The sequence below is a fragment of the Pezoporus wallicus genome, unplaced genomic scaffold (assembly GCF_028554395.1).
Source record: "Pezoporus wallicus isolate ANWC-B61680 ecotype Strahan unplaced genomic scaffold, APGP_CSIRO_Pwel_v1 contig_161, whole genome shotgun sequence".
Taxonomy (NCBI): domain Eukaryota; kingdom Metazoa; phylum Chordata; class Aves; order Psittaciformes; family Psittacidae; genus Pezoporus; species Pezoporus wallicus.
In genome coordinates this window covers 6,118,496-6,136,063 of record NW_026642654.1, presented here as the reverse complement: position 1 = coordinate 6,136,063, position 17,568 = coordinate 6,118,496, and the positions used below count along the sequence as shown (strand labels likewise).

Below are 17,568 nucleotides of genomic sequence, written 5' to 3'. Positions count from 1 at the left end.
ACAGAACTACAAAATCCCAACACAAGACACTAATTCCCATAGCAGATCATAGAATCATGGATGCATAGAAATAGCATAGCACAGACTGCCCACATCCACACTGCAGAGCACGTGGGACTGGATCTTCTGTGGCCTTTAAGCACTGCTCTTTCAACTTCAGACAACTATGATTTAGCATACTGTGCTTTTGGCTGACACCAAAAAGGTCCTGAAATGTGATGGCTGTGCCAGCTCAGCAGCCATGTGTCTGCAGTACAAAACTGAGGGCATATGTTTCACACTGTGTGAGGGCACCAGCGGTTTATACAAAGGTGCACAGCCTTTCCAAACAGTACAGGAGGACCATGAAAGCAAAGGCAGGCAATGGCAGAGTGGCTTTGTCCTTTGCGCTGCCCTTTGGGAATGGTCTCTGGCACACAGCATCTCTGATATACACAGGCATCACCTCACCCAGGGCTGACAAGAGGCTGAAGCTGACTTGGGGACACTGACAGCTAGGCAGTTGTCCTGGGTTTAGCAGTAGAAGTCAGTTTTTCTCCTTCTTGGTAGCTGGTGCAGCATTGTGTTTTGACTTTCAGCCTGGGAACAGTGCTGATAACACCGATGTTTTTAGTTGTTGCTCAGTAATGTTTACCCTGACCAAGGACTTTGTGAGTCTCATGCTCTGCCAGGGAGAAGGGGAAGCCGGGAAGAAGCAGAGACAGGACACCTGACCCAAGCTAGCCAAAGAGATATTCCATACCACAGCATGTCATGCCCAGGGGGTAACTGGGAGTTACCCAGAAGGACACGGGGTCTTCTGGTTCGGACTCGTTTTTGGTAGGTGGTATTGTATTCTCTTCCCTTGGTATTTTCTCTTATCATTATTATCACTGGCGGTAGCAGTAGTGATTTGTGTTATACCTTAGTTACTGAACCGTTCTTATCTCAACCCGTGGGAGTTACATTCTTTCGATTCTCCTCCCCATCCCTCTGGGAGCAGGGAAGGGCGGCGGGGAAGGAAAGAAAGAGGGAAGAAAGAGGGAGGAAAGAGGGAGTGAGTGAATGAGCTGTCTGGCTGGGTTTAAACCATGACAGCAGTAAGGGCAAGTTGAAGCTGGGTTTAAACCATGACAGCAGTGAGGGCAAGTTGAAGCTTCCACACATTGCCTGTCTTTAGCTGTACAGACACAGCCAGTGAGGAGCAAAGGGGTTGGCTGCATGGAGAACAGCGATGGTCTGACATGACTCTGCACCACAAACACAAAAAATGTCTTAAATCACAATCAAACAGCTACTGTATGCTCTTAATATAAAACACAAGTACAGTGGTTTGGGTACTCTAAACATATTTTCATATTTTAATATGACTGGATTTCCCAGGTTTACCCATAATTCTGCATATCCTTAGATCTGGAGACAATTATACTACCCATAAAACACTCAGCCATAATTACTGTTATTCAGCTGTTCTAATACAGCTTGTGCCTGGGAATATGCTGCATGAAACAACTCATTAGGATTGTCTCTAATTATGTATTTGTTGAATATGTTGTTTTAAACCAAGAGTTTAAAATAACACAAGCAATGGAGGCGGTGAAAAACAGCAATGAGAAAATACCAGATTTTCCAATAGAGCTCTAAAGAAGGAAAATATTCCAAGACTTAAAAAAGCCAAAAGTTCAGAAAGCTCTCCAGACCCTGACTTTGCTCAGAAGGCTGCAAGTTTGTTATTCCAGAGGATATGATCACCACTAACGCTATCAATTTCTGTTTCTAAATCCCTTTCCTGTTTAAAACATACCTCTTCCCTGATGTATCTAAAGCATGCATTGTCATAGAATCATAGAATAGTTAGGGTTGGAAAGGACCTTAAGATCATCTGGTTCCAACCCCCCTGCCATGGGCAGGGACACCTTACACTAAATCATATCACCCAAGGCCTCGTCCAACCTGGTCTTGAACACTGCCAGGGATGGAGCAACCCTGGGCAACCCATTCCAGTGCCTCACCACCCTAACAGGAAAGAATTTCCTCCTTATATCCAATCTGAACTTCCCCTGTTTAAGTTTTAACCCGTTACCCCTTGTCCTGTCACTACAGTCCCTAATGAAGAGTCCCTCTCCAGCATCCCTATAGGCCCCCTTCAGATACTGGAAGGCTGCTATGAGGCCTCCCCACAGCCTTTCCTTCTCCAGGCTGAACAGCCCCAACTTCCTCAGCCTGTCTTCTCACTAATACAATCCAACACTTGCAAAAGTCAAATTGATTTCATATTTCTCTCCCTCCTCCCCATCCACCCCAAAACAAACATCACCAAGTCTATTTCAAGCTACAGAGGTGTGTGACTAACTAGAAATACCCACAGGGAAAAGAGACGACTGTCTGGACAGAGCTTTCAACAGTAAAGCATACCTCGATATTATATTCTTCTCCATCAGTACTGATTCTCACTGTAAAATCTTCATCCCCAATATGTGCCACAACTTTGGAATTATGCTCTCCTTTAATGTAAGCAAGGGAAAACCAAATTAATTCAGCTCTATTTGCATGCACTCCTGCACAGATACTGGTTGGGTTTTTGTAACTGTTTCTAAGCTTCACACCAAATTACCTTCCTCAGTCTCTGAAGAACACTGTACTGTCCAGTTTAAAGAAAAAAAGAGATAAACCAGCCCCAGTCTTAACCTCCCAATGGTCACAGTCATCAAGACTCAGATTTAATTTCTAATTCTGCAGAAAGTGTTGAGATGCCTCTGGGCATTAGGAATGGGGCACAGAATATTTCTGCCAACCAATGAATATTACTACTACCAGACAGCAATTTCATGGCATCAGCTGGCATTCCACTGGACAAGACTTTCACCACCTAGCACAGGCAACAAAAATCAAAGCCACTAAACAGAAGCGTTAGTGCTGGACTGAAGTGGAGCAAAGTGATCTGCAAAGAACTGTCTTAAAGTCTTTTAATCTAACACTCTGGGCAACAATACATCACCACTACCTGGCCACTGTGTTCTGGGACAAGAAACATTCAAGTCCTATATTCCAATTTGAAATAAAGTTACCTGCATCCTTTTAAAAGAAAGAAAGAAAAATATATATATATATATATAATCACAAGCTGCATCTTGAGTAAATTATACTTCTGTGTTCTGCCAAGTTAAACAGAAGAATGCTACCTTAGAACCTTGGTTCAATAACTCATAAAACCCTACTCCCCATCAAACTTAAAAAAATCCAAACCCACCACAAGAAAAAACCCAGAAAACCCAAGGGCCACAAGAACCAAGTTTACTTGCTCATCCTAACCATATCTGATGACAATGAGGGCAATACACCATTTACTTTGGCCAAGAGACTCATACAAAGCTGTGCTTTCCCAGCACTAACACACAGTTCAGTCCATACTAACCAACAACATGTCCCGTGAAGAAGTCCTGCCATTGAACATGATACTCCTTTTCCTTGCCTTCACCATCCACAATTAATGCTTGAAATCTTTCTGAAAAGTGTTCAGCAGTTGCAGTTAAGTATAATTTAAAGTGCCTGTAAAAGAATTTACTTCCATTTATTTTTAAGCAAAGTATACACATGCCATACATCCAGTCCTCATTTTACTGAGGGACCAAAAGAAGTTAGAAAGCATCAATTCTTATAAGCAGGCTACAAAAACATATACTGGGTTACTCATAACTGTGAGTATTTTTTAAGGGATAATTATGCTTAATTAAAACCATAGAACATAAACACTCAAATCCAGAACACTCACAGTTTGCTCAGGATGCACCTTCTCCATCTGCAGTCAAGCAAAACCAATTACTGGTAACTATTTGAAGAAAAATCAGGCCAAGGAATTTGTTCATCTATTTTAAATTAAATTATCTTGAAGTTCTTATTTTCTAAAGTAACACAGCCAGAAACCCATAAACAGAAGTATCAACTCTGCACATTTTTATTGATATATAGCCTTTAGTTTCTGTGACTATCTCAAGCAGAGAACCTTCTCTGGAAGGAGCTTCGTGGGCTCTTGGTTTATGTAAGCTCTGGGTCAAAATTTTTCTGCAATTATTCTGTAATTATCATTGGCAGTATTGCAACCTCACCATAAAGCTGGGGTGCATGAGGCAGTCCAAAACAGGGACAGTCAGACATTTGATCCCATCAGCCTTGTATGCTTGGTACTTAAAAATTACTCGCACCAAACACTGAGATTCAAAAAAAATATACACAACAACTTGCATGATAGCTGTCGATTGCAGACAGAAGAAGGCACATGAGAACACACTGTTTTACTGAATGGGAAATTTACACTAAGTAGGAAGAGAATTAAACCTCCTTGAAAGACAAAATACAATCCCTTGAACAAGACACCACATGCACTCCCCAAACTGAAGGCAGAGATTTTCAAGAGGACAGTCAAGAGTATGACGTTGCCAGATAAGGTGTAAGTGGGATCCAACTCAACCAGCGGAAGTAATCTACATGAAACTAAAGCTAAGAACAAAGCAAGAGAGATCTTAAATCACTGCTGCTTCAGCAAACACAGTAATACAGTGCAGCCTATTTTTTGTTTCCTCTGAGTCTCTTTGAAGTTATATGACCATACAGAACACTCACTTAGAAGAACTGGTCAGTCACAACAGAAAACAAGATAACCATTTCTGGGTTTGGAACTGAGCATTATTCATCACAAAGTGAAGGAAAAACTATCATCAGTTGTTTCACTGTTGATGATTTCGTTACCTTTGCAGAGCTGAAAAACTTAAGAGCCTCTCTACGTGTGTCTCAGGCTGGAGGTCCCTCTTCTTCAGTGAGTGTTGCTGGATGCTAGACTGAGAAAGGATGTCGTAGTCTGAAAGCATGGACTCAACTGTGTCTGGAACAGCAATGAGGAAAGTTTAAGTTTCAAGAGGCTCTCTTTTTCACAAATGCATACACAGAACAGCAAAAGAGAGCCTCCCATTTCAACAGCAAGATTGGTTTGCTGCAATTTTAGGATAACTGTTGCACATTTCTGTAAAGGTGTATTTTGTGTAGACAAGTAAAAAACATAGTGCAAGACAAGAAATTATCTGAGAGGCAAATGCCCTAGCTGGCTGCCCCTGGAAACTAAATGGGGGAGAACATCCCCACTTCTCTGGAGTGAATCACTCTCCTCACCTGCTGGTCCCCATCCTAGGAAGAAAGTAATTTAACTTAGGAAACTTCTACCAAATTGACTGACCATCAGGACTGCATTTATTACCTTCCTGTTCAACAGCAGCCAGAAAATAGGTGTCTGCATAGCACAATCCATCAGAAATAACTAACAAGACACCCCACATGAGGCACCTCCAGGTACTCTGGTTTCCCAACACTTTACCACATGCAAAACTCCTTTGATTTCCACACTCAGAACATGAAAACTTGTTCAGATGACCAAGGGCCTGAATCCCTATGGGAGCAGACCACAAATTACAAATTCAGGTCAATACGCTGCAGATGCTTCCACTGCCAAATGCTCAATGCCAGCTGCCAGCAGTGTTTGACTTCTGCTGATAAAGACTCCTGCTGCTTTTTAAGCATCTCTTCACTGGCAGCACCAACCACCCACTGAGACACTCGACAACCACCTTCACTTCCACTAGTGCTGATTGACTCATTTGCTCTCTTCAGCCTTACAGGCCTTATTGTCACATCACTGTCTTCCTTCTCGACCAGAGGTGTTCACTCTTTCCACTGCACCAAATGAGCGGTGTTTTACAAGAGGCTGAAGTGCTCGCCTAGTCATTATTTAAAGAATTCCTATTTTTCTCCCCTTCAAGTTGTGCTTCTAAACCAGACATGACAGCTACTAAAGTGGGGTTTTATTAATAAAGATGGAGTTCCACTTCTTCAGAGCCCCCACCCATCAGCTCACACCACTCAGCCAAGTAACCTTGCATGTCCTACTGGACTTTTAAGTAAGCGGCACCACTCGTAAGCTAAGTTTTACCGGCTCTTGCGCAACAAGCCAAGATTGCCAACTTGAAATCTAGACTGCAATAGCTCCTGATATATTATACTTTATTATACTTACAGCCCTCATGGCACTGCACCAGGCCTGCTAGCAAAGTGATGGATAGGTGACAGAGCTGCCTCCTCGTGCAGCCGAAGCCACCAGCAGCAGCTCCAGGCTTCTCCCTGCCTGGCTGCCGCTCCCCTGCCATTGAGCAACACAGGAAGGGCAGAGCAGTTGCAATTTCCTGATTTCTGTTTACAACCCACAGGTGGAGAACACCTGCAATCGATTACCATATGTTTCGGGTTATATGCAAAGGCAAGTTTCCACCACTTTTGTGCTGTGTTTTTTTTCCCCTACATGCCCAGCTGCTGCATGCCAGGCAGCACACCTTCATTGTCAGCTTGCTGCATGCTACAGAGCTGGTTCACCAGAGCCATACAGTTAGCAAATACCGAGGAAAAAAAAAAAAGAAAAAAGAACATCCCTTTTCTTTAAAAAGCCCATTCATTGCTTATGGTCTGGAACTTGCCCTCATCCAGAACCACCTGGGAGGAAGGTAAGGACAGGCAGGAAAAATCAATTCTGAAAACAACTCCAAATCCCTCATTAAACTGTTTAGTCCTAAATTCTTTTAATTAAACCTGAAATTCTTTCACTGCACTCAACTAAGAGCAGACCCCTCAATTAAAGTGAACATTGATATATGGATACCAAATGTTGCATCATGATACAGAGCAACTGTGTGCTACGTGGGCCATGGAGCAAGAGGCACACCACCACTGCTGAGCTGCTTGGGGACTTACTGACAGGGGACTTGCCAAGCAAAGGTCTGCCCAAGAGGCACAATCCCAGCGGCTAAACACTAATTTTTCTGCCCCTTTCCACTCCTCCTTGCAAAGGACAGATCACAACCAGGGGAAGGTCATGCCAAAGAGCAAGATGCAGCTGCCACTACAGCCAGAAAAAAAGGCTGTTTCAAGGCAGCAAAACTGAGAAATCTGCTAAAGAAATCAGGGGGTTTTATTTGGTAGGCAAGGAGAACTTCAGAAGTCCTGCTCCACCTGACATACACAGACACCCTTTGGAAATGCCTCAGAGAGGCATAAGAAGGGTAGTAAGAACATGACCTACAGAGTTGATGAAGATGAGTAAGATGATTCTGTTAAAGTTACAAATGAAAAACACAGGACACTCCTAGCTCCTGTAACCCTGAAACAAGAATGTACTTGTTCCTATTTCCTTTTACTCTTCCTAAATTTGTTTGCTTTTAATTTGACTTGCAACGTAAGACTTAAGACATGCTGCTGCGAGACATAAATTTGTGAACTAACTCAGGTATCAGACAGATGTGGAAAAAATGTATTGGTAACACACTCAAACCAAATGTTTTCTGTAAACTTTTCATACTGTGGAAATTAATCCATTGTCATGGCTTATTGAAAAATAAAAGATGAAGCATCATTAATTTAAGCAATATACAGAACTGTACAGCAGTCTGTGGATGAGAGCCACAGTAAGCATATACTTGACTACTTTTCATTCAAGTGTAATAATCTTTCTGGCATTCCTTCCTCGTTGTCTTCATTGTGGTCCAAAAGTAATTTCCCATGGGCTTCAACAATGCCAAGCTGACTCAGGTTTTCCCAAACCACTTTCCTACGGTTGCTTCCCTTCCAGCCCCTCCTAGATTTCTGCATTCCTCTCTTTTTGGAGAAGAACACCTTAATTTCATCCTGATATCCCAAATATTTATTTGTGATCACCAGCCTTCACTTCACTGCACCTTGTCTCCTGGAGGGAGACCTTCCCAGAACATACACATATACATGGTTGTAAGAGAAACACGGAAGGAACAGTGGCAACAAAAACAATATCCCAGAGTTCTCAAAAAGAAATCCACAGCAGTGACTTTTCCTCTACCTCCAACTTTGAACTCACCAACCATTTCCTCCTTTTCTTTCACCTTGTTTCAAGGCTAAAACCCCACTGCTACTAGAATTTGGAACCTAACACAGCAAAGTATCTTTTAAATAACTCATGGGCAAGTACACATTGCAGCAGACTACTCCAGCAGAAAACAGCTGAAGAATGTGCTGGGCAACAGCTTAGCTCACCCATCTGGAGGCCACTGCACATAGAATCATAGTATAGCTAAGGTAGAAAGGACCTTAAGATCATCTTGTTCCACCCCCCCTGCCATTGGAAGGGACACCACACACCAGACCATGTCACACAAGGCTCTGTCCAACCTGGCCTGGAATGCTGCCAAGGGATGGAGCATTTACCACCTCCTTGGGCAACCTGTTCCAGTGGCTCACCACCCTCACAGTAAAGAACTTCTTCCTTATATATTTAAAAAGAAGTTTCTCTTCAAGTGCTCAGCTACCAATTCAAATACCAATGGCATCCCTTCTCCAACAAGGTCAGCTTTCATAAGCAGAACAGTAAATTCCCATGATCTCATGCCCATACTATTGCCCAGAAAGCAACATGTAAATGTGGCAAGTCAGCCATTTCATAAGCATTCTTTTGCATGCATTACTTATAGAAAGGTTAAGCTTATTGAGAAGCATGAGGTTTTAACCCAGTGGATATAATCAATATTTTAAAAGCTCCCTTTGCAATTATCCCGTGATAAAAATGTCTCTACTTAAAACATAAGATCCAACAATATTTAAAAAATATTACTTTCAGGATTTAAAATTAACCACAAAAGGACCAGAGGGTTTGCAGGAATGACTGTAATTATTTCTCCAACCCTCCCAAAGGGAATAAAACCAGAAATAAATCTCCTGTCAAAAGACACTGGGATGGCATGACAAGCACAGCAGTCTCTGGAAGAATTTTACAGTTTGATTGTTAAATCTTTGGCATGTCCAAGACTAAAAAAAATGGACCCAGCATGTATTTTATGTGCTGGATAGCAGTCACTGACTACAACCAAAGTACTGATCTTGAGCTGATTTCCAGTGGGTATCAAATACCCATCAAAAGCTTGCGGCAGCTAACTCACAACATTTTTTCCAATTGAGCTGGGGAGCAAGTGACTGAATGGTTGAAGGGTTCCATATTCTTTATCGTTACTATTTATATTTTTATTCTCCAAATGATGTTCTTCATCCAGTAAAATATTTTATTAAAGTAACCAAATGTAGTCACTTCAAATGTAATTCACAGCCTCAATCAGAACTTGGACTAGGAAACAAACTACAGTCTTTCCAACGTTAACCACATGAGCTAAAGCAGTTCCCCATCACCCTACAGAAAACAGCTGCCCTCATGTTTGTGGTAACAGCCGGTTACCGGCTGCAGTACAGTGGGATCATTTGAGTGGATCACCATTCCAGAGAGTGCTAATGGAGAAGGAGAGTGAATTCGTATCTCAGCTGGGCACACAGTCTTCACCAGGCAGGAGGTGATGCTGTCACACCTAAATGTTTATGGGTACCTTCTCTTAACAGTTTACACTGCTTTTAGGAGACTGTTGATGAAGAGGATGTGTTGAGAAGATACATCTGTGGGAAAGCTGTTCCCCAACAGTTCATTACTCATGTTGTTACATCTTTCTCCAGTACATCTGGTACAGAGCCATTGCCAAAGACAGAAAAGAAAGGGAATTGAAACACTTATCCCATGCAAAACAGCCCATACTTTGTACAGTTTTGATAAATCCTGTTTACTTGTTTCCACCAAGGAGTGGCTGCTGTTTTGCTCATCAAGTACATGTGAAAAGAAGAACTTGGGAGAGAAAGGGGTTCAAAGCAAGAACCAAATGTATGTCAGCCTGCTTATAAACCCTAACAGGATGAAGGTTTACACTCTGTTTAAACGCATTTCTAGAGAAACCTGTTAGTGAGAATGGCCAGCCAAATCAGCATTGCTGAATGTTTTAAAAGGCATGTTTTTGACTCGATCCCAACTGCATCAAACTTGCTAAACCACGTGAGAAAACAAGGTGCCCGAATTCAGTTACTCACCAGCACAACACAGACAAAGCCTCAGGGTACGGTTACACAGACCTCATACTAGGAGGTAAGGTAGGCTGCTGATTTACCAGCTACTCCACAGTACACTTTTCCTGCTGTTACATGGGGTAAACTACCCTCTGCTTATCACACGCGCAGAAGCTCCCAGTGGTAGATAGCATGGAAAAGCTAACAGCTTACAAAACACCCTTTAGCTCACCTGAGGAAAAACTTGTTCACAGAGCTGCACTCATATGCTACTCCACAGGTTTTTGCCTACAGAAAACATATCTGTTTCTGGGCAGTGCAAATAGTTCCTTAAGGGTACAAATTCTGCTTAGCAGAAGCTGTACCAACCATTAAACTGCTATTTCTGGTAGTTTTGACTATAGCTGAATACCCCCAGTGATTCCCACCTGTTACCTCACACACTTCCAACCTTGAAAACTTCTTCCTTCACTAAAGACATCTTAACTAGGGAGCACTGAGGAACAAAATTCATTCTGTTGGATCTACTTGATTTAATAATTCAGTCTGTCCTATCAGTAAAAGCACAAAGCACTTTTTTATATATTAAAAAAATATATAAATATATAAGTAAAAAGCACTGCATAACAGAGTGGGGGGGAGAAAGGGGGCTGTGTGTGCAGAAGCAACATCCTGCTCAAATACTGAGCAGGATAAAAAATACGGAAGCCCACTAAACTAACATCCTTACATTCAGAGTGAAACAAGGGCAATACAGCTGTCTCATCTTAAACCAGAACAGTATCACATGACTTAATGCTCAAAAAAAGTTTAGAAAAATCAAATGTTTTCATACATCCTGCAGAAAAGAAGAGCCAAATCACAGGATGTAATGTTCTCTGGAAAGAGATAATTTGTCTGGCTCTCCAAAAAGTGTCAGCCTCACTACTGTGCTTTGGTATCACACTACAAAGTAAGTTTGAGTAGAGCTGATTCTAGGTAGAGACTGATTAGTGTCTTATGAGACCAGCAACTTCTCCCCATCCAACTGCATCTCTTCTCGTTGTGGATATGACTTTGGACTCACTCAAACATGACCTTCCAAAATTCAAGGCACACATCACAGGTACTGAGGGACAGAACTTTACCACTTCAGTAACAATCTGAAAAGGTGAGAAAGGAAACCAAGTAATGCAAGACATAACATTCGCATTCAACACTTCAGTAATTACAGATCCATGTTGAGTAGGTGACAGCTGTAGATGCCTCCCTGTGCAACAGAGCCTCCTTCTCTTCCCTTCCTTCCTACACCCAGTCCATGTACCTAAGTTAAAAATGCAAGTACCAAGAGGGAAAAAAAGTACAAGTAATGTATATTAAGAGCAGCACAGGAAGGGAGGGATGGATATTGTAAAGTGCTGCAGGGAACAAGTGACATAAATACAGGCAGCATGGTCACATACATCTGCAAGAATAAAAGAGATCAGAAAGACCATCAGAACCATCGAGAGAGTTGCAGGACATACCCAAAGCGAGTGCAGCATATGAAATCTGTAGAACAGGACAGCAGGATGTACTGCTCTTTGTTAAAGAAACCTGGCTCTTGGTTAACCTTTTATTACACACAGCAAAGGACTTCCCTTGATCCCTCTGGGAAACAGGCAAACTCTAAGTTCTGCAGTTTATTAAAGGGGGGGGGGGGAAATCAATCTGTTTATAACAGAAGTTAAATATAAACTTCTCTCTCAAAAATAAATCTCTCCTGACTGCTAAGCACATAATTAAATCCTGGTGTAATGCTGAAGCAGTCAGGAGAACTCTGCACTAAGGAGCTGGCTGGCGGAGCTTCCTCACTCAGCCCTTCCAGCCACAGAGCAGAAAGTCACTTCTGCACAAAAACACACACACAAAATTCCAGAGCAGAAGTGTGAAACTGAGGTGAGCCACTGCTGCTATCAGCAGTGAAGAGCAGCAGTGAAGTTGTCAGTCTGTATGGCAGGAGGGGGAAAAATCTTAAATGCAAAGCAGAATTCTACTTTTTGGCTGCTCAGAGGTCAGACTAAAATGGCACTATTGAAAACCAAACTCGTACCAAGCTCTTGATTATGTTCCCATTACAAAACTCTTGCAATTGTTAAGGGCAATTCTTAATGATTAGAATTTAATCTACTGTTGACATCCTTCACTTGTTGAATTTGAGTATATGTACTTTCTCTCAGGAACTACATTTTTATCACAATTTCTCTTTTTTCCAGTTGGAAGTGGAAAAATTGACTGATTCACACGAACAAAAGAAAACAAATCCAAGAAAAAAAGTCCTTTAAAACCTTAAGTACCTCCACAGAAAAGATTGTCAAGCCACAACACAAAAGTCACAACGACAATCTGCATTCAGTAAGACCATGTCTACATGAAGCACTTGCTGTTTACATGGAGACAAAGCATACAGAAGACTATCACTGAGGCTGTAATAACACCTACTGAAACACTGCATCTACACATTCCTGCCAGGATTTTGAAATAACCCCACAGCATTCCATGCAGGTATCATGTGCTGGGACATACTGCTGTTAGGCTGCGTGTTCTTGGATTCTCCTCCCTGTGGTGCACAGTGACATGTACACCCAACCTTCAGCTTGATGGAGTCAAACTGCAAAACCAGATCAATCCAAAACAGTTGTCTTGCTTCAAAGGATATTAAAACGGGATAAGAAACAACACGCAAAAAAGGCAGACTGCAGTAGGGAAAATAGTTATCTGACCCTTACCTAGGTCTTGCCTTAGTCACCAACAGATGCTTCAGTCCAGGAGGACAGAAGGATTTTGTTACTAATTATCTCACTGCACAGTCTTCATACTGAGCTAAACTTCTAACCCCTTACTCCTTCAGTAGTTGGTTAGGCTCCTGGCCTTATGGACTTCCTGTGTTTTGTCACGCCAAGCGTGAAGCAGGATTCAAGACTGACTGCAAATGATTTTATGCTGCCCTCTGTATCACTCAGCTCCAACAGTTCATTCATCAACACCACTATCATTTGCTTTTTCACTCCAGAACTTGTTACTTCTAGTCTTTTGATGCGTACTACATAGGTTTTGTACCTATCCATATATAGGATATTTCTTCAGCTCACACAGTTCGACTTCTCTGTGGTATTTCAGAAGCGTGGAGAAAAAACAACCCAAGGCCAGGTTACCTCAGATTCTATTGATGCAATATATCAGGCATAAAAAGATGAGGGGAGAGTGATCCAAGGAATATCATCTGCCCAGGAACAGCTCTTACTTTTTTTCATTCCCTGAGTAGCTTATGAGAAAAAGAACCTACTCGAAACAGACAGCAGTAGAGTAAGACATTTTGCATACAGACTCAGCTCTGGGCAATCCTGGATACACGCTGCTCAGTGGCAGCGTGCTGCCAATACCTCTGTGCTATAAAACAGATTCAAGCAGTTCTTTAGATATAGCCATCTATATACTGAAGAACAGTGAGGGTGAGGATTTGTACTGTTATTCTTTTCAAGCACATTCAGCCCTGTTATCATTCAGGTATGTCTGAGCTCCAAGAGAAACAACATTAATATTTAATAGCTATAAAAGGTTATCTTAAGAGATAAACAATAGAGAGAAAAAATTTCAACAAGGTGACATTAATTTTTCAAAGGCAAAACTACAGTAACAGTCATTGTATTGACCAGTAGCATCACACTTCTTCCAGAAATTCATCCCCGCTGTCAGTGTTATTAAAAAGAACACCACTTTCAGATCATCTAATGGCAACACACTGATGTTGATACCATCCTCCCTTCATCCTTCACCCTGAGCACAGACACTGCCATCCCCAGAGCATGGGGCAGATACTTGACAGTCACGCTGTGAGCTACTCCAGAGAGCAGACTCCATAAACAGCGAACACCTGAACCCAGGCACCCTACCCCTTACAAGAAAAAAAAACCAACCAAACAATGATCAGCTTCCAGGTGGCCTAGCTCCATGAATGTGCTCATAGGAATGGGGAAGAGATCAGAAAGCTAAGGCCAGGACTGTGGCAGTCCCAATTTAGATCAGTTTAGACTGCTGAGCACCACACCCAAAGATTACTTCAGCTGAAAAATGCTGGGAAATGACCCACGTCTTTTTATCTACTTGTGCTATTCTTTGCCAAACTCTGCTTTTCACTGTATTATTTTTTTTTCCCTTCCTGAAAAGCTGAACTTCTACAGAAACAAGCGAGTTCTTAATAGAAATCACAAAATGGTAATCCTTGAAACTTCCATAAATATACTGCTCAACAGAAATCTGATTTCAGTTCACAAAATTCAAGCTGTGGTTAAACAGAGCTCTCAAAATAGCAAAGCTGAAGTTATTAGCAGGAAAAGATGGTATTCCAGTAAACCAAGCCATGTGTAAGATGAGGATAACAGAACTCCATCAAAAGCTGAACATAAAACCACAGTAAAGTAAGCAAAGAAATTTTGAAGAGAAGCTTGGAAAAGGCATAAAGCTCATAGTTGAAATAGCTTTTATTATGTCCAAAGAAACCAACCAGATAAATAATCAAAGGGGCTTGTAAAAAAGTTGTAAATACAGCTCCAGAAATGGATGCCAAGGGCTGATACCAAAGAGTGTAACTGACCTTAGCATTCACCTCAGAGGAGACTAAAAATATCCCCAAAAGTTTGTCTTGATAGCATGACTCTAAAGACCTTCCTCCAAGACTCAAGAAAAGGCACTTTAAAACAAGCCAAGAAAATGAGTAATAAGGCAATAGGGCATGAATGTATTAACCCAAAATTATAAAGCAGTGAAAAAAAATAAACTGGTCAACTACTAATCGTGGTATGCCACTGGTACACCATTAGTCTTGCTGCAGGTTAGGCCTGAAGGGTGGTAAGTACAGGTCCAATTTCCACTACAGGTATCATCATGGGGCCTAATCAACAAATATGCTCAATTACCTGACAAACAGGTAACAACAATAACAAAGTGTGAAATACTGGACCTGTGGCTAAATAAGATACTAGGAAAGTAGAGCCTCACAGATATTAGCATTCTGAGAGAATGAAGTGTGTGGATAAATGTAACAGTTAATGGAGCAGACCCGGATTTTTTCAAGCTCCCTCACAAAATGCTTTTATATATTTAGTTTACTGAACAACAGAACAAAATGATGAATTTCAGTGTGTGAAATAACATGAAGAAAATACAGCCTCACTGTATCTATGCAGCAAAGTATTTCAGCATAGGTATTACCACTCAAAAATAAAATATTAAAAAGAGAAAGAAGAGATCTCTTGGAAGGACTATTAAACAAACAAGCAAACAAACAAAAAAAAAGGACCAAAAAAATACTCAGAAAGAAAACAAAATGAAAAGCATTCATCACTACAAATCCATGCTACCTTTGTATCACAAATAATGCCTTACAGTCCTGGTCACACATCTCAAATAAATAAATTAAAATCAAAATCCAATACAAAGTATATAGACAGAGACATGTCTGGATAAAGTCCTGAGCAATGTGCTCTAGGTGACCCTGCTTGAGCAGGGAGGTACGACTCCTGTGATCTCTGGTGGTCCTTTCCAACCTCAACCATTCTGTGATTCTTTGAAAGGTAACAAAGACCAATAAAGGTATAATTTTTTACCCCATACTAAGAATTATTATAGAGACTAAGATTTTTCCACTAAAAATAAAAAAAAAAATTACAAAGCAGAAAAATTATATAAGTCTGTAAGTCATTAAAGGTATGAAGAAAACAGATAATCCTTTCATACTGACCATTTCTGGCAACAGAAGAAGGTGATCTTAAGGTCCTTTCCAACCCTAACTATTCTATTATTCCCCCAGCAGTATTTCATAAAACTGAAGAGCTCATAGTCCAGCCATGGTGGTACAGAGGCCTAGAACACAAAAGCTATCAGAGAAAGATTATGCAAATCCATAGCAGATACATCCTTTAGAAGGCATAAAAAAACCCTCAGAGCCCAAGATGTCCTCTGTTTGAGGAGATCCCTGACCTGCCTTGATGTTAAAAGGACATGCAGATACATCCTTTAGAAGGCATAAAAAAACCTCAGAGCCCAAGATGTCCTGTTTGAGGAGATCCCTGACCTGCCTTGATGCTAAAAGGACATACAGCGTTTGTTCTGTTTCTGTTATACTTCCTGGAGCATCCACCACTGAATCCTATCCATCCCAGCTTCTTGCTGTTACCCACTTCTGAGGTCTGCACAGAACCACAAGTCCACCGCAGGTGTGGGAGAGGAGGACAGATACATAGCCTGGATGCCTGTCAGGAAAACTGCTGGGAGATCTAAGCAAGAAAGGAGACTTGAAGCAGTCACCACTGGCCACACCAACTGGAGACAGGATATCTGACTGGACAAGACAGGACTACTGCCTCTCAAGAGCTCATCTGCCACTTCAGTGATAAGCTGGTGCTTATCAAACACGTTTACAACTTCTTTGCTCTGAAGTATAAGTTTAGATGCAAAACTAAGTTTACAGAACTTAAATAAAGCAACGGTTCTCCTCTGTGTTAAGCTTTTCTGGAAGACACATTCCGCTCCAATAGCTTCAGGCTCTCTCTGCAACAGTGACTCTTCAACCAAAACTATGAAGGGAAGCCATTTATATGATTACCCTGCCTTAACATAACGCACACTCCTGTGAGGAAAACTCTTTAGCACACCTTGAGTGTGAAGACAATCAAGCGGTCACTCCACTCCTGCAGAGAGCAATGACTCCCTAACACTGCCCATCAGTGATGCTTCAGTTAAAGGGGACCACACCGGGAGGGCACGGGGCCTACATGGTCTCCAGGAATCCCTGTGCCCTGGACACTCCCAGCCGCGTACCCACCCTCCCGGAGGCAGGCACAGGAGCAGTGCGCGGGCCGCGACCTTGCCCACCGCCACGGGCAGGTCTCCGGGTGGGTGTTCAGTCGGGACACAGGGTGCCAGGCTCCTGCCCTGCATCGTTCCCCTCTCCCCATTCCCCAGACCGCCACCCCCGGCAGAGATGGGTGTTCTCCCCACGTCAAACATACCCCATCACTACCCCTAGGCAGAGGCAAGCGTGCCCCTGTCCCCCGCCCCGCAGCAGTGGTCTCTCCCTCACACCCCCTTCCACGGCTGCCGTGCTCCCTCCCTACCCCTTACCGTAGCTCTGCCGGCGCGGAGGGCGCCCCAGCGCCTCTACCCCGCCCGACCCCCAGAGCACCACCACCAGGGCAGGGACCAGCCACAGTCGGAGCCTCATGGTCCGGCCGCGGCTCCCTTCTCCACCGCCCGCTCCTTCTGTTCACATCCGGTAGGGGAAATCTCACCCTCCGCCCACCCCGCGGCCCCTCACGCCGTGCCGGGCCGGGCCCGCACCCGGAAGCGCGGCAGCTGCTCGCGGAGCATTGTGGGGGCGGGCGGGGCCGCCATCTTAAACAGTGGGGCGGGCACTGGGGGAAGTGTCGGCTCGGCTCGGCTCGGCTCGGCTCGGCTCGGCTCGGCTCGGCTCGGCTCGGCTCGGCTCGGCTCGGCTCGGCTCGGCTCGGCTCGGCTCGGCTCGGCTTCGCTTCGCTTCGATGGCTCACGGGATGGGGTAGTGAGCAGCCCATCCTCGCGGGTGGTCTCCACGGCTGCTCTACCCAGCTATGGGCTGCGCTGCGAGACCTGAGG

General features: G+C 43.0%; 1 protein-coding gene across 2 annotated transcripts in view; it reads right to left on the bottom strand.

Moving 5' to 3' along the window:
* The window catches only part of ADAM17 (ADAM metallopeptidase domain 17), a 34,845-nt gene extending 17,558 nt beyond the window's left edge, over positions 1-17,287 (bottom strand). The window contains exons 1-4 of one of the 2 annotated variants that reach the window (XM_057431858.1): positions 17,275-17,287; positions 4,726-4,858; positions 3,395-3,528; positions 2,395-2,483 (exon numbers count right to left, since the gene is read on the bottom strand). In XM_057431858.1, the coding sequence (XP_057287841.1) occupies positions 2,395-2,483; positions 3,395-3,528; positions 4,726-4,844 (342 nt within the window). In that variant the 5' untranslated portion in view covers positions 4,845-4,858; positions 17,275-17,287. Of the gene's footprint in view, positions 1-2,394; positions 2,484-3,394; positions 3,529-4,725; positions 4,859-17,058; positions 17,215-17,274 lie in introns of those variants that run through there. The other variant, XM_057431857.1, reaches the window with a different exon arrangement.
* Positions 17,288-17,568: the final 281 nt, after the last annotated feature.